Source organism: Mastigoproctus giganteus, chromosome 6 (assembly GCF_048544385.1).
Source record: "Mastigoproctus giganteus isolate SK-2022 chromosome 6, ASM4854438v1, whole genome shotgun sequence".
In the NCBI taxonomy this organism is placed as follows: Eukaryota; Metazoa; Arthropoda; class Arachnida; order Uropygi; family Thelyphonidae; genus Mastigoproctus; species Mastigoproctus giganteus.
This window is the reverse complement of record NC_143580.1, coordinates 81,989,967-82,013,390: the sequence shown is the minus strand read 5'-3', so window position 1 is coordinate 82,013,390 and position 23,424 is coordinate 81,989,967. Positions and strand designations below refer to the sequence as shown.

General features: G+C 38.1%; 1 protein-coding gene across 2 annotated transcripts in view; it reads left to right on the top strand.

The window, feature by feature from the left end:
- The window catches only part of LOC150084438 (oxysterol-binding protein-related protein 1-like), a 707,041-nt gene that overhangs the window by 510,811 nt on the left and 172,806 nt on the right, over positions 1-23,424 (top strand). For both annotated transcript variants that reach the window (XM_090376067.1, XM_090376066.1), the window contains one exon: positions 9,658-9,834. In XM_090376067.1, coding sequence (XP_090232193.1) covers positions 9,658-9,834 — 177 coding nt within the window. The remainder of the gene's footprint in view (positions 1-9,657; positions 9,835-23,424) is intronic.

The following is a 23,424-nucleotide window of genomic DNA, read 5'->3' as shown; positions in this document are numbered from 1 at the left end:
TAATTAAAAATGGTTAAGAAATTTTAGAAAACAAAGTAAGAAAATATAAATAAATTATAAATGTAAGCATATATTAATCATCGTTGACCCGACAGAGAATGTCATTTAATGATTACAATAATATTAAATATATAATACATACTACAATCAGATTCTATACAATATCCAGGACAATATCTACCGTATCCAGGATATAATGTAGTAACAATAATAGTCGTCAAGATCAAAATGATATGTGGTACCCCCCATGTGATGGATATGGCAAAAATAAATAAAAATAAATAATTAATTAATTAACCAATCAAATTTAAGTTAACGCAAAGAGAAACATGCAGATAGTAAGAAGAAAAACTAAAGGAGTAGGAATAATAGAACCTGAAAAATAGTGGTATAGATAAGAAATAGTTTCTCCTACGTCCTCGGATTGCCCTAATAATTTCGGAGAAATAAAATAAAGAGTGTAGGACAGCTTAAAGACAATACAAGATATAAGTTGTGGCTTGGGTATGCCCGGGATCGCAAACCCGTTCCTATAGTAGGACCCTGAGCTGAATTTGCATGTTACCTCAGCGTGAACTTAAGTAAACTTAAATGAATTTAACTATGTAAAAAAAGATACACTGTAATTTGCAAGCCGATGGGTACAAGTTTTCTACGCCGTAAGACACCAAGAAAGCAAAGTGTATCCTATGTACATATATACATGGCACTAAATATGACAATTATAATTGTATTGAACCAATGGGTTCAGAAAACAAATTTTTGAAATTAATTATGCTTATCGCTTTCCTGAAGTGGTATTTCAGGTGAGCGATGTGGAAATTATTATTAATGAACTTGTTGTACAATGCTATTATATTTGCTGAACAGTTTTTATTATTATTGCAAATATAAGCAATCCTCAGACATTGGGATAAAATGATATTGGTATGCACTGATTTTGATATATTAGATCTCCAGTTTGTAAAGCCGACTACATTGAAATTAAATGCGTCTCTTTTATTATATACATTTACGTCTATATTATTACGTCTATATTATTATTATCTTTCTTCAGAAACTATATTTGGAAAATAAAAATGCTATAAAGGTTGATTTAACCTATTGGGATACTCTAATAAATTTATGCATCTTTAATAATTATGTATATGATGGAACATCGTCATACTTGCAAGTGAATGGCATCCCTATGGGAAGTCCAGCATAAATCATAATCGCAAACCTTTATCTATATTATACAGAAAGAGCATTCCAAGATAACCTACTTATATTCAGATATATAGATGATCTATGTGTGTTTAATTGTCCACATTTTGTTCAGAATTACAGTAAATTATATCCAGAAGAATTTGTATTAGAAAAAACTAATAGTTCTGATACTATAGCAAATTACCTGGATCTTCATATAGAAATATTCTATAATAATATAGCGTAAACCTATATAATAGAGACGCATTTAATTTCAATGTAGTCGGCATGCTAATATCATTTTATCCCAGTGTCTGAGTATTGCTTATATTTGCAATAATAATAAAAACTGTTCAGCAAACATAATAGCATTGTAGAACAAGTTGATTAATAATAATTTCCCCATCGCTTACCTGAAATACCACTTCAGGAAAGCGATAAGCATAATTAATTTCAAAAATTTGTTTTCTGAACCCATTGGTTCAATACAATTATAATTGTCATATTTTTTTTTATTATTATTATTAAAATCAGTTTATTTCCTAAGAAATCTTGGGTCACCCCGGGACGGCTCTGTGCCAGAAGGGTGTGAATATATACAGACTAAGGTGCGAGTAATGCATATACAATTAACAACAGTACATGCGTGCTTGACCCGAGATATTTACAGGATTAAATATACAATAATGTACAAAATATACAGTAATATACAAAACATATGATTGCATGAAGACAAAAAATCTTTGTCATATACAAATAGGCAAGTTAAAAAAAAAAAAAAACAGTCTGTCCAGGAGCAGGTGAGTATTATAAGTTCATAATTTGGTAGCAGTTCTTGAGGATTTCCTTCCTATAGGGTCTGTCTTCACAGAACCTATCAGGATGGATCCTAAATTTATTAAAGATCCGAAGACAATTTGCTGGAAACATGTTCCTCAGGGAATCGATGTTTGACAGCATAAGACGTAGAGGGAGACAGGAGTCAGGGTGCTCCCCTCTTGCCCTCCTAGGGCCAGAGATTAATGTGGATACCGATGGAGCATCAGTTCGCCTCGTTATAAGCCGTGCAAGCATGAGGACATTTTTTGTCATGATATATGTCTCCAGGGAGTGGTGCCCAGATTTGCTTGTAGGATAGGTCTGGGGATAGTAAGGGGGTGGCCTACCACCCTGTTCATCCATCTAAGCAACCAGTACTCTAAACTGAGATACTTCTGAAGGTATGAGGCAGGTGCAGATGACCAAATTTCTGAAGCATAGAGAGGAATCGGCGTAATGCACCTCAGGATGTGCCGAACAAGCAGCGCTGGCTGATGCACACCAATGAGCTCTTGACGCACTGCCCAAAGAGCAGCTATTATTACGTCTTCTGCCTCATCCTGGCAAAGTGAGGCTGAAATGTGAGCCCAACGTCCCAGGTGAGGCCAAGATCAGTATGAGAGGTCACCTTTTGCACCAGTTCCCCACTAACAAAGTGCCATGTATATATGTACATAGGATACACTTTGCTTTCTTGGTGTCTTAAGGCGTAGAAAACTTGTACCCACCAGCTTGCAAATTACAGTGTATCTTTTTTTACATAGTTAAATTCATTTAAGTTTACTTAAGTTCACGCTGAGGTAACATGCAAATTCAGCTCAGGGTCCTACTATAGGAACAGGTTTGCGATCCCAGGCATACCCAAGCCACAACTTATATCTTGTATTGTCTTTAAGCTGTCCTACACTCTTTATTTTCATTTCTCCGAAATTATTAGGGCAATCCGAGGACGTAGAAGAAACTATTTCTTATCTATACCACTATTTTTCAGGTTCTATTATTCCTACTCCTTTAGTTTTACTTCTTACTATCTGCATGTTTCTCTCTTTGCGTTAACTTAAATTTAATTGGTTAATTAATTAATTATTTATTTATTTTTATCATATCCATCACATAGGGGGCACCACATATTATTTTGATCTTGACGACTATTATTGTTACTACATTATGTCCTGGATACAGTAGATATGTAGTATGTATTATATATTTAATCTTATCGTAATCATTAAATTACGTTCTCTGTCTGGTCAACGATGATTAATATATGTGCTTACATTTATAATTATATTTTCTTACTTTTGATTCTAAAATTTCTTAACCATTTTTGATTACTATAGTTGGTTTATATTTGGTTTAGATTTAAATTACTTAGCATATATTGATCATTACAGAAACAGAGAACTTCTTGTCATTTTTTGCCTTCAGTCTGGGTGGTTGGCCCCAGTTCAAGTCATATATAAGGATTGTGGGTAAAAAGCGATAATTATTTATTATTATTTTTTTTAAATCCTTTGCGTTTTGCTAAATTCCCTGAATGGTATTATTTGATTGATTTACCTTTTCTGTTATTTTCTATTATTACCCTCAATACTTTATACACATTATGGTTGTAATGCATGATTGCTCTGCAACTGCATTGATCCATAAATATTAGTTACAGTCGTTATAATTATTGACTTTCTTTTTTATTACAGATATAAATATATGTATAGAGAATACATCAGTGAATAGATTCTTTATTCAGATTTTTTTTTTTTTTTCTATAGTTAACAAACTGTATACACTAAAAATAAATATAATATCGGTGTTTAGATACACTATAGACACTTAAAAAACTACAAAGTAGTTGTTGTGGGCATCATTTGCTCTTTCTCATATTGTGCTCTGCCTTCACGACGAGTTGCCATGATACTGCACTACCTCAAATAAGTAACGCTTCACTAATAGAGAAGACTATTGTTACTTATTCTCAGTGAGTACCACCACCCAGACATGTTTCAAGGCTATTCACCTATCATCAGTGGGTGGGCAGGTACCCTAGTATTGCAGACATGACGACCCAGTTGTGAAGTTAATCGCACAATATGAGAGATGCCAAAAGGGTGGTGGTATTCACTGAGAATAAGTAACAATAGTCTTCTCTATTAGTGAAGCGTTAGTTATTTGAGGTAGTGCAGTATCATGGCAACTCGTCGTGAAGGCAGAGCACAATATGAGAAAGAGCAAATGATGCCCACAACAACTACTTTGTAGTTTTTTAAGAGTGTCTAGGGTGTATCTAAACACCGATATTATATAGATATTAAACTCTTAAAGTATTATGCCAAGTGCATTTAATTATTTTAACTAAAAATAAAATATCTCAATCACGAAAATGCATTGTTATGAAGAAAATACCATTCCTTTTTCAATAGGAGCAATATGGACTAATTACTTCAGTAGATGAATCTGGAACATTAAATAACTTTAAAAAATACTAAAAATTTTACTAAGTAAATAAATGCATGAAGCATAATATATTATGAATTGGGAATTTACTTTTTTTTTTTTTCTTTTTTTTTTTTATGTAAACCCCAAACATGAGAGGTATTGATATCTATAGTACTCAGTACCATGCTTGGGTTGGAGATTGAGAAGATGAAAGAAGATATTTGTTTACATTGGACTTGAACTTCTGTAGACTGTAATTTTCAGGAAATATGTATGGAGGAAGGTTGTTCGAGAAAACGACAGTTGAATGAATAAATGAGGAAGATGAAAAGTTGGTTCTGTGAGTTTGAAGTTGGACAGTAAATGGATGTTGGCTGGTGGCGGCACATGTTCAGACTGTTTTGAAAGAGAGAGCGGGAATTATAGAAGCCAATACAGAAGAACAGTGCCCATGGAAGTATCTGTAGAAGAGGCATGCAGCAGGAACAATACATCTATGAGACATTGAGTGGAGAGACTCTGTTAGAGATGAATCATTAATTAACCTAACTGCCCTCTTCTGAATGGAATCAAGAAGCCTGAGAGAGGTTTTGGGGGCACCACCCCAAATGTGGTAACAATATTCCATGGCTGGGCAGATTTGCGATTTATACAGACTTGAGCAGCTGCTTGGAAGAAAATTAACGCCGAGAGTGAAAGAGAAAACCAAGTTAGATGCAGAGGAAGCAATATTTGTAATGTGTTTATGCCAAGAGAGATTAGAAGTCAGGGTAATCCCCAGAAGAGAGATATCATTTTGCCTAGAAATCGGAGTGTCACTAAAGATAAGCATAGGAGCAGAAGAATCCTTTTTAAGAGATATAAGACAAGACTGAGTTTTAGAAGGGTTGAAATCAACTAAGTTGTCTTTGCCCCACTGGAGAATTACGTTAAGATCGGCAATTAAGGAATTGGTAGTAGATTTTTGAGAAGTTGAAGCTGATTGAGCAGGACAAGGTTTCTCAAAATGGAAAGTGGAATGCAATGTGCTATCATTGGCAAAGCTATGGATAGGATTTCCAGTCAATGGAAGAAGGTCATTAATATACAAGAGGAAAAGAGTGGGAGAAAGAACTGAACCTTGCGGGACACCGGCATTAGTGGAGAAGTTAGAAGACAGAGAGCCATCTACCATTACCCTCGGTGAGCGATCAGAGAGAAATCTGGATAACCAATTACTAAAAACAGTTGGCAAACCATAAGAGGAAGCTTGTTTAGAAGACCCTTATGCCAAACACGATCGAAAGCCTTTGAGATATCAAGAGCAACTACTTGTGTTTCACCGAACCTTTACATTGAATTAGTCCATAAATGGGTAACATAAGCCAGAATATCACCAGTGGATCAACACTGACGGAATCCATACTGGCGATCGTTGATCAGACTGAAGGTTTCTAGGTAGTTTAAGAGTTCGCGGTTAATTGCTTTCTCCATTACTTTAGAAAGAGTAGAAGTAATTGCAATGGGACGATAATTGGATGGGAGGGATTTGTCACCCTTTTTAGGAATTGCTGGACATGAGCAAATTTCCAAGCAGGAGGAAAAACACCTTTGGAATAAGAAAGTGAAAAAAGGCGGCAAAGAATAGGAGCAAGTGTAGGAGCACAGATTTTGATCACAAGTCGAGAAATACCATCTCGACCTGGAGCTTTCTTGGCATCGATATTCATCAAAATCCTTCTGACATCCTTTTGACAGAGCGTGTTGGGAATAGTGGGAGTTGTTTTACCAAGATCATTAATACATGAGTTGAAAGAAAAATGGGATGCTCGCAGGGCAGCTTTATCCTTGGCTGAAGTGACAACAGAACCATCTGGTTTGGACAGAGGTGGGAGCAGAGATGGGGAAAAGTTGCGGCCAATAGCTTTGGCAAGAGACCAGAATGCTCAGCTACCATTAGGGCAAGAAGCAAGTTTTCACTCTTAGCCTGTTCAAACTCTAGTTTGGACTGATTAATAACTGCTTTACAATTGTTGCCAGCTTTGGTGTAGGCAGAAAATGAAACTGGAGAATTAGAAACAAGCCAATTACGATATGCAACATTCTCCTCTTGAACAGCCTTAGCACATTTATTGGAAAACCAAGGTTTATTTAAAGGATGAGATTTTAAAGTGGAGTGTGGGATAAAGGATTCCATTCCTGCAAGAATAATTTCACAGACAAGACCTGAGCAAACGTTGACATCAGAAGTTTTGAAACAGTAATCCGACCAAGGAAAAGAAGAAAAGAAGTCTCGCAGGTCATCCCATTTTGCATTCTTGTAATGCCAAACAACACGAGGTTGGGAATAGCCATGAGATAAAGGTTCCATTGGAGAAGAGACAATCACCAAGTTGCGATCTGAAGTGCCTGAAGGACCTCTCACATCGACCATGTAATTTTAAGGTTTTTTTTTTTTTTTTTTTGTGAAAAAAAGATCGAGCGTATTGGCTGTATGATTAGAATTGTCCCATATTCTTGTAGGTAAATGAACAATCTGTGTAAGGTCGTTAGTAATTGCAAAAGCCTCAGCATCTCGACCTGCTGGGTCGGTGTGACTAGAAATCGGAAGCCAGCTGGAGTTGTGAACATTAAAATCACCAAGGTAAATTACCTCACTGTTAGGAAAGTTGGACTGGAGAAAGTCAAGTTGCAAAGATAGGAAGTCAAAGAGCTCCAATTGATTAGTGGAGTTGGGAGAACGGTAGAGACAACAGATGAATTTGACACAATGAGGTAGAGAGATTTTAAGCCAGAGAAGATCAAAGAGAGGGTTTTCCAAATTGCCAAGTCTCTGACAGGGAATATAGGAACGGACATATGCACAAGTACCACCTTAGAGGCGAAAGGAATCATACAGCGAATAATTTGGGCAACTGAGATGAGCAGTATTTGAATCAACCGATAACTGAGATTCGCTCAGAAAAAGTACATGGGGTTTGGCAGAGTGCAAGTGGAAATGGACATCGTTGAGATTAGAATTGAGACCACGTATATTTGTGAAATGGATTAGGAAGTGCTTGGGAGGTTTAGATCTTTTCACAGATAAGCTTGCTCTATTAGTTTGACAATTCATGGTGTATTCAGTAGTAAGAAAATTTGTGTGGGACATGCTGTATGAAGTAATGAAATTTTTGGATATGGCGTACACGTGGTAAGAATATACCCAGATCCTTGACAGGACGTGGCCTCGACAATGCTCCCCACATACACACTACTTGGACTCCCTCCAGTCACCATCTAGCAGAGTAGAGGTAGCAAGATTATACGCTATCTGATCCAGAAGCCTCGTAGAGTGTTACCAATAGGTTCGGTCCAGTGTATTAACTAGCGGCCGGCCTGCGAACACCGTTTTAGAGCTGTACCCTCGAAATATAGGGAATATTGGATCTCGCCACGATGTTCATCATAACCTCAAAAGTCATCAATCATACTGCATGATGGAAGAGATAGGGAAGGGTTGACCGGAACTTAGCTCTAGAGACTAAACATGGGTTCCACCACTTTCAAGCCTCCAATAAGCAAAGTGGTGGTATTGCACTGGTTGATGAGTCATCTACCACCTAGTACTGCCTGGTAACATAGGGGGTGGCATTCCTCCATGTGGTGTGGGTGCCACACCTCGACCCCTGCTTACGTTAATTCACACCTGGGTGGGCACCCACCATGTACTTGTGCATGGAGGTTATACCCAGGATTATTAACAGTCCCACCATCGTGAAGGTGCAAACAGAGGATATGGCTGTCACAGACCGTCCAGACTTCGCCGAAATTGGGTCCACTTGACTTGAGTGTCACCCGAATATCAGTTCCATCAGTGTTTTAGACTCCCGACAGCAAGTACAGGTTGTCTGGCATATCTGAGAGAATGTCTGTGACAACCTCAAGGACCACACTATAGAACATTTGTTGAAATACACACCATTCTTTGTTCATAATAGCAAATTTCAATGAATGGCATCGATTTAATTGTATCTCATGTTGTGACTCCCTTCACAACGAGTTACCATGTATTGCACTACCCCGAATAAGTAATGCTTCTCCAATGGAGAAGACAATAGTCTTCTCTATTAGAGAAGCATTACTTATTTGGCGGCGCCTCCGTAGCCAGGTGGTAAGGAGCAGCATTGTGTAGCACACGCTTCTTGATTAGACCGGGTTCGAGCCCATCACCACCAAATACGGAGGATGCGGAATGGTCAGGGAATGACCACCTCATATGCCCGGAGCAATATGGCCTTAGTTCCTAATGCTCCTAAAAACCAAACAACAACAACAACTTATTCAGCCTATCGTTGTCTGGTGTTGCCATCCCCAGGGTACTTGCTCACCCACAGACGATAGGCCGACATGCCTTGAAATCGTGCCATCTGGGTGGTGGTGTGATATCCACTGAGAATAAGTAACAATAGTCTTCTCCATTGGAGAAGTGTTACTTATTTGAGGTAGTACAATACATGATAACTCATTGTGATGGGAATCACAATATGAGATACAATTAAATCGATGCCATTCATTGCAATTTGCTATTATAAACAAAAAATGGCATATATTTCTCTGAATGTTTTATACTATAATTGTTGTTGTTGTTGTTGTTAAATTTGTTGGTGCATCAGCAACTTAGGCTATAATGCACTGATTACTGTCTAATATCTTCTATACTATAATTAAAAGTTAAATATTGATAACCAAAAAAAACTGTCTTCATGCATTTGAGAGCTGGGCAACTGAGATTTGATCTTTTGTTCAAAAACTTTGGTCATTCTTAATGGTTGCCATCCCCCCCCCCCTTTTTTTAATAACTAATTTTTAAATAAACTTTGGCATTGTTTATTCATTCCTCAGAATTTTCCTGAAAAAGGTACTCAAGTTTCAGTAGGATCCAATTTTTATAAACTATTAATGCACTTTAATTATGATGATTATGAAATCTAGATGATCAGCCAGGCAGCAAATGGAAGAAAAACTTTCTTCCACATGCTGCTCATTTAATGAAAGTAATATGTAGAATCAAAAGCTTCTTTGACTTATGTCTGTATAAGTCGTCGTAACTTTTGGTGTGATTTTTTCCATCTTGCAATCGTTTATTAATGTCAAATTTTCCTTGATGTATCAGTATTACAGATTTTTATAAATATAATCATTTGATAAGTATTGAAATAAAAAAATATATACATTAGTTGTTTGATATATATTTTTCAGAAAAGATATGGATTTCAGAATAGTTTGTGAACAAGTGAGTCATCATCCTCCTGTGAGTGCTTTCCATGCAGATTCTTCTCATTTTATGTTTTATGGATCTATTTATCCAAAACTAAAGTTCTGGGGAAAATATGTTGAAATTAAACCTGAAGGAACTATTACTTTACATCTGCTTAAGTAAGTCATTATTTGATTGTTATTTTGAAGTTTATGTGGCTATCTGTATCAGTTCAACTTGTTTTGCCACTCTGATACCAGTTACACACATTTTATTATAGCAGATTTTTATTGTGCAGCATTTGCTGTCTTTATCAGTCAAACTGAACAGATAACTGAATCTAGACTAAAATGGTATATTATTTGAGGGAAGGTCTTGCTACCTTTCAAGGACTTAAAATCGTTGGTCACCAATTAGTTCTTTGCAGTGTGTACCAAAAGAAATATATTGTAAAATATTAAAATAATATATTTTATTTCTCTCTTTTTTTTTTTTTTTTATTATTACAAAACACTTGAAAATGATATTTGTAATTTTATTTCAAAGTATACATTAATAAGAAAAATGAGAACTTTTTTATATATACTTAATTAAAAAAATATCAGATGCACAGTGAACTACAGCAAACCACCCTGTCAGCAGACTTAGTCTGTTGACATGGTTTGCTATAGTTCAATATGCATGTGACGTTTTAATGAATACACATCCACTGTGCATGTAATATTATGAATGTACGTCCCACCCATATATGAGATTTTCTGCTGAGATGGGCAGGAAATCTACATATACGGGTGGGATGTACATTCTTAGTCATGTATCCACCATTCACTGGTATGTTTGTTGAATAGTATAATGTGTGTGCTCTCTCTCTCTCTCTTTCTATATATATAATGTATTAATAACAAGTAGTTGTAGTGAATAGTAACAGCTTAAATGAAAAGAATGTTAATTAAAAAATTTGGTATGGGTTATGGACAAGGGGCACTGCCAGTAATAGGAGAAATACCCACTGACCATAATGGAATATAGATAAGTAGATTAGAGTATAAATGGAGGACTGCTGACCACATCAGATGTATTAACAATGGAAAAAATAAATAAGTACCTGTAAAATAAAAGGTAAATTAAAACAGAATTAAATAAAAATACATATAGTACTTAATGCCATAGATCCAATGACTTTAACTTCATCGTCAAGAGTCAGCAGCAAAAACCAATAGAAATATAGCAAGAAGCAAGGCTTCTGTTTCTGAAATGAAATATACGTAGCAAGAGGTAAAAATGTAGGCTGACATATATTTCATAGCCAACCCAAGAGAGAGCAACAAAGAAAGGAACGAAAACCAGATCAAATCTAAAGTAAAAAATAAAAGTAAAAATTAAGATAAGATTAAATAAAAAGAAATAAAATAAAATAGCAAGCCACCCAAGAGGAAATTAAAAACAAAAGTAATGTAAAACGCAGACGAGATGATATTGACAAAGGCGGACAACTTACGGTGATGCCAAGGAGGAGCCGGTGAAATGGGCTGAGGGGAGCAAACATCAGCCAAATTGTATCGGTGAACCAAAAAAGTTAGCAAATTAGTTCTCTGCATGAAGTAACCCCCAAGTGTGGGAAGGGGAGAAAGTGTAAATAGGTCAACGTTACCCTCGTAGCATTAGTAAAGGCACATGATGCAAGAAAGCAAGCTTATATAGCATCAGCCAAAAAAAAAAATTATGCCATCTCAGATGATTATTCTGAGCAAGAGGAAGAATCCCATGAGTATTGAGCATGCTCAAACCATTCAAGGATTTATACACCTCAGTCAGATCACCTCGCAGGTGCCTAGTCTCCAGACACTGTAATTTACAAAACTTAAGCCTTTCTTTTCTTCATAAGAGCAACCCTTTGTTTTATTCACTAACATTATTGCCCTTCTCTGCACTCGCTCCAGCACCTCTATATCATTCCTAAAATGAGGCCTCCAGACCTGTATACAGTACTCAAGGTGTGGCCTGACCATTGGTTATACAAGGGGATAATCACCTCCTTATCCCTGCTAGAAAAATTCCTATATATCATTGGCAAGACACCATGAGCTACTCTCACAGACTCTTGCACTGCTCAGAAAACTTTATATCTGCCTGCACAATTGCCCCCACGTCCTTTTCATTCTCTACCACTTTCAGTGGCGTGCTTGTTCCTGAGGCAAGTTGCTCCTACTAAATGATCAGGTAAACAACTTTATTTTCTATTTCAAAACTTGAATGGATATCTTGTACGTTCAGCCAAGCCCTTCATCTCATAATAGCCAGCGAAATGCAATCCGGTACAAAGTCATGCTGACCAGCGACTTAGAGATCACCACTTCCCCTTAATCAGGTCAGCCTGCAGGTAGTCTGTTTATGTTGTCTTTCTGCAGCAGAGAATGACTACCCATTGGGGTACTTAAAAGAAGGGAAAGTCGTGCTATGCTAAAATAACTGAATGACAAACTATGTCCTCATAGTGTAAGAAGTGATTTATTGCCTGGTAGTCGAACACTAGAAATAAGCAACTTTAGAAATTATGTAGAATTGTCAATAGTTATATATATATATAGTGGATTCTGGTTATTTGGGCCACCTTTTAATCAGGGCAGCCGTTTGTTTGGGGCAAATCTGAAAAACTTATGAGTTTACATAAGTAAAGAACTCTTTGCTGTTTTTCTTTGCATCCTTTGCCGAAGATTTCTCGTAATCTGCCTTCGCCTGCCTAACCTCCTTTGTAACTTGGTTACAGACGAGCTTATATCTATCATAGGCTTCTGTGTCACATGTTAATTTATATGTATCCCATGCATTTTTCTTCTCTGTCACATGTCTAATTAGTTCACATGACATCCATTTAGGCCTAAATCTTGAACAATATTTCTCTGTTGGTATGAAAAGCCTAGTAGCTTCCAAGATTAATTCTTTGAATGCTTCCCATTTTCAATTTGCTGTTGGTAACATCATCAGTTGGTTCCACCGTATAGAATTTAAATACTGTCTCAGACCACCGTAGTCACCTTTACGAAAGCAAAAACTCTTCCCTTTACACTTGATGGTAGTTACCTCTTTGAGTAAATCTACTTCAGCACACTGTGATCACTGCCACCTAGTGGTTCCTTTATCTGCAGATTCTTGATGCATGAAGAATCACTACTGATAATCAGATCAAGAGTATTATTCCCTCTAGTTGCCTCCCGAACATGCTGCTGGAGAAAACAATCATCCAATAAATCCACAAAAGCCTTGCTAGTGTGTGAGTGACCAACCCACAAATTCCAGTCATATTTAGGAAATTTAAATCCCCCATTATAAGACACTCTAATTTACTGGCCCACTCTATTTCTCTGTACAATTGCTCATTATACTCATCAGATTCATTAGGCCTATAACACACACCTTCTCTCATTTTTCCTTTCCCAGTGCTTATGTTACACCAAACAGACTCAACATTGCATTGTCCACCCACATCAATTGGATGCACTTCCTTAGATTTTATGTGTTTCTTAACTAACAGCATAACCCCTCCTCCCTTCCAGTCTATCCTTTATGTACACATTGTACTCCCCAAATTCCAGTTCTGCACTACTTATGTCTGTGTGACACCATGTCTCTGATATCCCAACAATATCTGCCTTTAATGTCTTGACTAGCACTTCAAGCTCATCGAATTTATTAACTATACTTCTAGCATTGGTGTACATGCAAGTATACATGCACCTGTTTCTACTCTTAGTTACCCTAACACAGCCCATGTATTTACTTGTTCCACTATGATTCCCAGCAACCTGGAAATTCCCATTGCCTTTCTTTTCAGGCTGCTGCTCAATTGCATTTCAATAGAAGTAGTGCAAGAATCATTTTTACCTCTGTCAGCAGCTACTGTTTATCTGTTAGTCCGGTTATCCCCCCAAGCTAGCAGTTTTTCAACCCACCTAACTCTGCCTCGATAGCATCAGCAAATATTCTTGCACTCTTTCTATTTAAGTGTATCCCATCCCTGTAGAAGCAGTCTCTCCTGTTAACAAGCACAGACCAGGCTGAGAAAAATTCTACCATTGAGCCTTGCACAATCTCTCCAGGGTAGAATTGATCAACAAGTCTCTCATCATATACTCCCTCCTGTCGTGTCTGGGCAGAATTGCAGACACTTTCAAATTTAACCCTAACTCATGGCTTTTTTTTCAGCATTGTCTTGTACTTGTTACGTAATTCTGCCAGTCTCCTACTCTTAATATCATTTGTGCCAACGTGTACAACAATATCACCCTTTGTGCCGTTAAGGGATGATATCTGCCCTACAAAATCATTGACCTTTGCCTCTGGCAGACATACCCTGGTCCTGTTCCATCTATCCTTTTTGCAGGCGCCTCCGTAGCCAGGTGGGAAGGAGCAGCAGTGCATAGCACACGCTTCTTGATTAGACCGGGGTGTGAGCCAGTCACCACCAAATACGGAGGATGCGGAAAGGTCAAGGAATGACCACCGCATATTCCCTGAGCAATATGGCGTTAGTTGTTAATGCTCCTAAAAACCAAAACAAAATATCCTTTTTGCACAATATGTTCCCCGTTTCCCTGATAATAGAGTGATCTACAACAACTAGTCCCTTTGGGACCAGCGCATGCTGCCTTGGGGGTTGCCACTGTGTATAGTGATTATACTGCTGTCATTGGTGATGGAGTTGTAGGCAGCACTGAAATTAAGTTCTGCATTTAAAGTCTGTAAATAAAAGGCTTTACAAATAATGGCATAATTGCTAGAAGCTTTGTCCACTGAAATGATAACAAAATGTTTATGTATATCTGCTAATTGTTGTTTAATTTTGGAAAGTTGGCATTTAATACCAGCAGAAAGAGTGACCATAAGGCAATAAAGATTTATAGTTATGGAATATATTAGCAGACACTGAATTGATCCATGCTTGGAAGGCTTTTTTCGTCTCCAACAAAGTTTAGAGCCTTTTTTTGTCTCTACTTTGTCAGTTTGATATTTCTCCCCTATACTGGGTTGTTTATGTTTCATTTGTTTAATTGCCAACCTTCCTACTACACAGGTAACTTTGACCTATTTATACCTTCTCCCCTTCCCACATTTGGGGTTATTTCAACATGTTATTAATACGCCGAGAACTAATTTGCTAACTTCTTTGTTTCGCCAATACAGCTTGACTGAAGTTTGCTTCCCTCAGCCCATTTCACCGATGTAAGTTATCCACCCTTTCAATATCAACTCGTCTGCATTTTACATTACTTTTGTTTTTAAATTCCTCTTGGGTGGCTTGCTATTTTATTTTATTTCTTTTTATTTAATCTTATCTTAATTTTTACTTTAGATATGATCTGGTTTTTATTCCTTTCCTTGTTGGTCTCTATCGGGTCAGCTATGAAATATACATCAGCCTTCATTTTTACCTCTTACTACGTATGTTTTATATCAGAAACATACATAGCTGCTTTTTGCTGTATTGAGTTTAGCTGCTGACCCTTGATGACGAAGTTAAAATCATGGATCTATTGCATTAAGTACTATATGTATTTTTATTTAATTTTATTTTAATTTACATTTTATTTTACAATTACCTATTTATTTTTTCCATTGTTAATACATCTGATGTGGTCATCATTCCTCCATTTATACTCTGATCTAATTATATATATATATATAAAGATTATATGAAGAGGTAGGAAAAATGGGAAAAAATTATTTATGGACAAGGGCCACTGATAGACAGAAAACACCCAACAATGATAATTGTATAATATTCAGATCCCACCTGGTCTCCTGCTCCAAACTTTCTCAAACCAGATCTTCATCCCATCCAACCCTTGTCATGAACGTGGACAATCACTCCTCGAAGAATGTCTTCTTTTTTCATTGTTTTGTGTTTGAAAATCAGCATAGGAGGCAGCTTGGTTTGTTTGTTTGTGATTTGGTTTTTAGGAGCATTAGCAACTAAGGCCATATTGCTCTGGGATATGCGGTGGTCATTCCCTGACCTTTCCGCATCCTCCGTATTTGGTGGTGACAGGCTCGAACTCCAGTCTAATCAAGAAACGTGTGCTACGCAGTGCTGTTCCTTCCCACCTGGCTACGGAGGCGCCGAGGCAGCTTGGTTCTGTCGGCACAACAAGCTAGAACAACTGTATAATGGCTCTTTTCATGTCCACTTGTCTTCACAGTTACAGTTTTCACCCCCTTCTTATGAACAGTTCTGTTACTTGGGACATCAAATTGAAAGGGGACTTTGTCCATATTTGCAATCTGTCCCAACCCAAACTGATATGTCTTCCGACATTGAATGACAAAACGACGAAATTCAAAGACCTTCTGTTCATAGCTTTCAGGCATCTTTTGGGCAAGTCTGGTGCGTGTACGCATGCTTAGTCCATTCCGTTTCATGAACCTGAAGCACCAATTATGTCCTCCTTTGAAATCAGTAACTTCTTTTTCATCAGCAATTCTTGCCTCATGCTGTGAACCATCTTTGTGGACACAGGAATTCCAATTGCCCTTTGCTCATCAATCTATATCTTCAATTCCCTCTCTAAATTAGGCCATTTTGCTGACTTGCCTCTAATGGCCTTCTTCTGCCGTGGCGTTTTCAGTAGGGTTTCTTCTTCCCGTAGCCAGTCTCAGATTGTTTTCTCAGTTGGAGGAGGACCAAACTTACGTTCAGCAGCACGATTTCCATTCACTTTTGCAAACTGGATCACTTTTAACTTGAATTCAGCACTGTACGAAAATCTTTTCTGAGCCATTTCTGGGCAGAACGTGGCAAAACGTAACCTAATATACCGGTACCAAGTGCGAAACAATGAGTGCAAAGAAAACAAGCACGACAAAGCGGGAAATGCAAGTAAAAAAAATCTACAACCACTGTATAAGACGCACCCAGTTTTTAGACCACAAATTTTTCAAAAAAAGATGCGTCTTATACATGGGAAATACGGTATATTGTATATAGAATATAGATATACAGCACCATTGTCCCAATCTTTAAGAACAGATGAAATCACCTAGTTTATTTATATCTTTCTTCTTCTCCATGTGCCGTCTCCTAACAGAGGTCAGCAACCACCATGGCAAATGGCTCTTGGTCTCTGGTAGCTCTGAACAGCTGTTCGGTGTTCGGTCCTGACCAATTCTTGATGATGTCTTGCCATGATGTGCATCTTCTCCCAGGCTTTCTTCTTCCTTCCACTCTCCTCTCAATAATTAGCCATGGAATTGCATATTTGTTGTTCCTCATCAGGTGTCCAAGATATGCCGTTTTTCTTTTCTTTAGGTCCTTCAGCAATTCACAGGTTTTTTCAATTCTCTGCAGGACAATCTCATTGGTCATTCTTGCTGTCCATGGTGTCTTTAACATTCTTCTGTACTTCTGCATTTCAAATGCTTCTAGTTTTTTAGAGGGGCTTTTCAATGTCCATACAACAGAACTAACCAGATGTGACATCTCATAATCCAGATTCAAAGGTGGAAATCCAGGTTTCCATTGCACAATACAGGTCTCATTTTAAGAAAATACTACCTGGCCATTTCAATCCTTGCTTTTATTTCCATATACGGTCGTTTTTGTTATTGATCTAACAGCCTGGATATTTGATTTTCTCACCTCTCTCTATCAGCCTTCCATTTAATATGAGGGGAGGTTTTGGCATTGCCCCATTAAGGACCACGAGCTTAGTCTTATTGATATTAATCCCTACGCCCATTCTTTCACTTTCCTCGCTCACAAGGTTGAGAAGTATCTGTAAGTCCTGCATATTAGTTGTGAAAGTACAGGGTCATCTGCATAACATAGTTTGTTAATCACTCTACCATTAACAGATATTTCTTAATTTTTTCATCTAATGCTCTCTTGAAGATACCATCCAAGTAAATGTTAAACAACAGTGGAGGAGAGTCACATCTTTGTGTCACACCACGTTCAATGTTGATGTTTTCTGTCTTTCTGCCATCAATTACAACAGATGCCATTTGGTTACAGTACAGGTGTTATTCGGATGTCCTTTTCATCAAGGCCAGACTCCTCAAGGATCTCGATGAGATCATTGTGTTGGACTCAATCAGAGGGCTTCTCAAAGATAATAAAACAAAGATGGACATCAGTCTGTTGTTCTCTGTACCTTTGCATCATGACGTGGGCACAAAATAGTGCTTGTCTTATACCCAGTCCTACCCTAAATGCAAACCGTCCATCGACTGCTCACAATTCCTGAAAATTTGATGGTAAGAGTAATGAACGTTGATGTCAACCAGTCCCGAGGGTTGTTGCCCATGTCATAAATTCTGTTAAGTAATTCAACAAGAATGTTGGTGTTTTTATAGTCAAGCAATTTGACTATTTCCACTCTGCTTTCATCAGGTCCTTTGGCTTTTCCCTTCTTCATTGATTTAATCACCCTCTTCACCTCAGATCGTAGGATGGATGGCCCTACCACTGCATTGTTGTTATCATCTAACTTATATTTACTATCGGCGAAGAGGTCTTTTATGTATTTAGCCCACATCTCCAGTTTTTCTGATTCTCCCATGATAATATCACCTTTGTCATTTCTGATTGAAGTTGGTTATTTTATTATATTAATTCCTGAAATCTCTTTAATCTTTTTATGAGGATTGAAATCATCAAATCATCATGCTTTTCTTGCAGTGCTTCTATTTCTCTGCATTTTTCTGTGTTCCAGCTCTCTTTAGCTCCTCTAATTTTGTTTTTAATCAGTCTATTCACCTCCTTGTACCTTAGCGCATTGCAGGTCTTAAATGCTCTGTGCTTCTTCATGAATGTCAAAATTTAATGTCATTCAGCCCTCCTTCAGGCATTTTTCATAACCTAGAACTTCTAAGCTCGTTTCAGTCAGAACTGATTTAAAACTCTTCCAAAGATCTTCTACTCCCCTCTTCTGCCTGTGAATGTGTTGCATTCTCCCTTTAAGGCAAGTCTTCATTAACTGATATGTTTTTTACGATGGATTTTTTAACTTCTCTAAGTCAACTTCGTTCATTGGTTTAATTCTCTTAATAGCTTTCAATCTCAGCTTGATCTTGGTTATGACTGCATTGTGGTTAGAATCAGTATGTGCACTGGGGTGCCTTGGTGCTTTTAATACTGCTCCAGAAACGCTGGCCCCAAGCGATAGTGACAGGCGATTTTCTTACTGTGATAATAGAGGGCTCTCTAAAGTGATATAGTTTTGTTTCTTTTCTAGTGTGCTTATTCTTTTGTTTATTTGAAGCAGTTCTGCACTTTAGAGATCAAAAGTAAGAACCAAGAAAGGAAATCCACCTTTCTTTTCTTAGTCTTTATATTTATTACTAACCAACTCTACTAATTTACACATCCGCTTGGTCACTGGTGGCACTGCTCCTGCCTCCACATGGTGGGGCCTGTAACCTGGGAGGAAATCCAACCCTCAGGGCTAAAAGGAGCAGAGATGGAAACAAATGAATTCCCACGTTTAGAGCCAAAGAGCTCTCAACAAATTGACAATCACGATACTGACCATGCCTTCTCTATCTCAAAGACAATCAAGAAAGACACTGGCAGTCAGGAATTACCAGCATTCCTGATTATACATTCTCTGTCAGTGCAACCTGTCGGCAAGCTCTCCCCCTTCACCATTCAGAGATGCCTTGAACGTGCTGCAGGTTCACCAAAAATGGTGAAACGTCTTCAATCTGGAGATTTGTTAATAGAGACCACCAATTCTAGACACTCTGAACTACTACTACGTCTAACATTCTTGAGTGGAATCCCAGTTCAAATCACACCACATACCACCCTCAATTCTTCAAAGGGAGTGATCACTGAATGGAATTTATTGAACATCCCCGAAAACGAAATAGTTCAGCAACTTAAAAGAACAAAACGTCACTCAGGCAAAAAGGATCATGATCCGAAAAGATGGCAATTTAGTCCCAACCCGGAGTATAATTTTAACTTTCAGTTCTCCAAACCTACCATCTTCAGTCAAGGCAGGATATTTAAACTGTCACATTTGGCCCTATATCCCGAACCCTCTAAGATGTTTTAAATGCCAGAAATTTGGCCAGTCGCAGACAGCATGCCGTGGAGATACAACCTGTGCAAACTGTGGGTGTAAAACTTATACACAAACAGAATGTAAGGTATCAACTGCACAGTGTCCAAACTGCAAGGGTAACCATCCAGCATATTCCAAAGACTGCAACCTCTGGAAGTTGGGGAAAAAAATACAAAAATATAAAATTGAAAATAAGGTTTCCTACCAAGAGGCAAGAAAACAAGTAAAATTAAGTATGCCAAAATACACCTATGCTTCTGCTACTTACAGTCACCAATCAGTAGCATATCAGACAGAAGTGACCATTCCTCCAGTCACATCCATCTCCACCAAACATAGTAGACCAATGCAATAATACACCACTAACTGTTCCATCCCAGAGACTTTCCTGTTGTCAAGCAGTGAATAATTTGCAGAAATCAGATCCTGATGAGGCATGGACACAGATGACATAACCAACCAAGATCTGCTTGAAATACATGCAGATGACGATAAGAAAGAAAGCAGTGACTCAGAATGCCCCTAATTTTTCAAGAAAAGAAAAACCAAAACTCGAAAGATATAAACAAGCCACCCACAAAACTAAATAATGGAACAAATCATACAGGGAAATTGCACAGGTTTTCGCAGCAATATTGACAATATCTGTAAATGAACTCACCGTTTCAAACCTGCTGCCATGTGCCTACAAGAAATGAATTTAACACCAAAAATCTCAGTTTCAGTCAAAAATTATACTACCTTCAGAAAACATCGATCTGAAACTAATAGCCCCACGGAGGAGGAGTAGCTGTGCCCGTGGAATCACGAGTCCCCTCCAGGCACATTCCTTTGAAAATGCCATTAGAAGCTGTTGCTACACATATAGTTAGCATTAGCATTAACATTAGTATTAGTAGAGGCATATGATGCAAGAAAGCAAGCTTATTCAGCATCAGCCAAAAAAAAAAAAAAAAAAACAACCACTACTCCCATTTCACCCCTCCGTTCGTTCGAAATACCTGTCCAGCTGAGCCTTAAATTTGTTTAGGCTATCAACTTCAACAACAAGCGATGGGAGTCTATTCCACAAAAACCAACTGCCCGCTGGCTAAAGGCAAATTTCCGCACATCTATCCGACATCCGTCCTTCCTCAATTTGAATTTATGCCCTCTCAGGTGATTATTCTGAGCAAGAGGAAGAATCCCATCGGCATTGAGCATGCTCAAGCCATTCAAAGCCTTATATACCTCTATCAGATCACCTCACCGATGCCTAGTCTCCAGGCTCTGTAATTTGCAAAACTTAAGCCTTTCTTCGTAAGAGCAACCCTTTGTTCCATTCACTAATCTTGTTGCCCTTCTCTGTACTTGTTCCAGCAGCTCTACATCCTTCTTGAAATGAGGCCTCCAGACCTGTATGCAGTACTCAAGGTGTGGCCTGACCAATGCCTTATACAAGGGAATAATCACATCCCTGTCCCTGCTAGAAAAATTCCTGTATATCATTGACAAGACACCATGAGCTACTCTTGCAGCTCGTCTGCACTGCTCAGAGAACTTCATATCTGCCTGCACAATTACCCCCAGGTCCTTTTCATTCTCTACCACTGTCAGCGTAGTACCACAGAGTTGATATGTTGATCTGGGGTTACTGTTTCCCATATGTAGTACTTTACATTTGTCAATGTTAAACTTCATTTGCCACCTCTCAGCCCATCTGCTCAACCTTTCCAGATCCTGTTGCAGCAGCATAGTATCAGTAGTGTCCTTAACAACCCTGCCAACCTTGGTATCATCTGCAAACTTGGACATTAAGCCTGATACACCATCATCAATATCATTTATAAATACAGAAAACAACAATGGACCCAACACTGAACCCTGAGGAACTCCACTAATAACATTAGTCCACGTTGAGCAGTGTCCATTGATTACCACTCTCTGTCTTCTGCCACTCAACCATCCCTTTATCCATAGCAGCAATTTGCCTCCAGTGCCACACTTCTCCAATTTGTGCAGCAGTCTTCCATGCGCAACAGTATCAAAAGCCTTTCTAAGATCCAAATATATAATATCAAAGTTATTCCCTGCATCCAGTTCTTTTGTGACTACATCATAGTACCCAATCAAATTGGTCAGACAAGACCTGCCCTTAACAAAACCATGCTGTGTCTGAGCTATAACTGAATTCTTGTCCAGATGATCCTGCAGTGCTTCTTTAACCAGTGCCTCCATTAATTTTCCTGGAACCGAAGTTAAACTAACAGGTCTATAATTACTTGTGTCAGCCTTTGATCCTCCTTTGTGAATTGGGGTTACATTTGCACATCTCCAGTCCATGGGTACCTCCCCTGAGTCCAAAGAAGCTCTCATAATTATGGCTAGGGGTTTGCTTACTTCCTTTGCTGCCTCCTTTAATATAACTGGATAGATCCCATCCACCCCGGGTGCCTTTTTTATGTTTATCCTCAACAATTTCTCCTCCACTTTCCTCTCAGTTATTAGAAAATAATCTAGCTCACTGCCAATGTTTACTTCACCTACGACATTCCCCTTCCTGAATAACTCCTCATGTGTGAATGTAGATGCAAAATACTCGTTTAGATTGTTAGCCACCTGAGCTGGATCCTCAACTGTTGAACCATCAACATCCAGTGGACCAATCTGATTCATCCCTTTCCTTCTTGAGTTTAAATAGGTAAAGAACTCTTTTCTGTTTTTCTTTGCATCCTTTGCCAAGGATTTCTTATAATCTGCCTTTGCCTGCCTAATCTCCTTTGTGACTTGGTTACAGACCAACTTATATCTATCATAGGCTTCCATGTCACCCATTAATTTGTATGTATCCCATGCATTTTTCTTCTATGCCATATGTCTCATTAGTTCATCTGACAACCATTTAGGCCTGAACCTTGAACAATATTTCTTGGTTGGTATGTAAAGCCTAGTAGCTTCCAAGATAAGTTCTTTGAATGCTTCCCATTTTGAATTTGCTGTTGGTAACATCATCAGTTGGTCCCACTGTATAGAATTTAAATACTGTCTCAGACCATCATAGTCGCCTTTACGAAAGCAAAAACCCTTCCCTTTACCTCTGATGGTATTTACCTCCTTGAGTAAATCCCACTTCAGCACACTGTGATCACTGCCACCCAGTGGTTCCTTTATCTGCAGATTCCTAATGCATGAAGAATCACTACTGATAATCAGATCAAGAGTATTACTCCCTCTAGTTGCCTCCCGAACATGCTGGTGTAGAAAACAATCATCCAATAAATCCACAAAAGCCTTGCTAGTGTGTGAGTGACCAACCCACAAATTCCAGTCAATATCTGGGAAATTAAAATCCCCCATTATAAGACTCTCTGATTTACTGGCCCATTCTATTTCCCTGTACTGTATCTTATTATACTCATCAGAGTCATTAGGCCTATAGCACACTCCTACTCTCAATTTTGATTTACCTATGCTTATGTCACACCAAACTGACTCGACACTGCCCTGTCCATCAATGTCGACTGGCTTCACTTCCTTGGATTTTATGTGTTTTTTAACTAATAGCATAACCCCTCCTCCCCTCCTGTCCTGTCTATCCTTTCTATACACATTGTACTCCCCAAATTCCAGTTCTGCATTCCTTATATCTGTGTGACACCACGTCTCTGATATCCCAACAATATCTGCCTTTGATGTTTTGAGCAATACCTCAAATTCATCAAATTT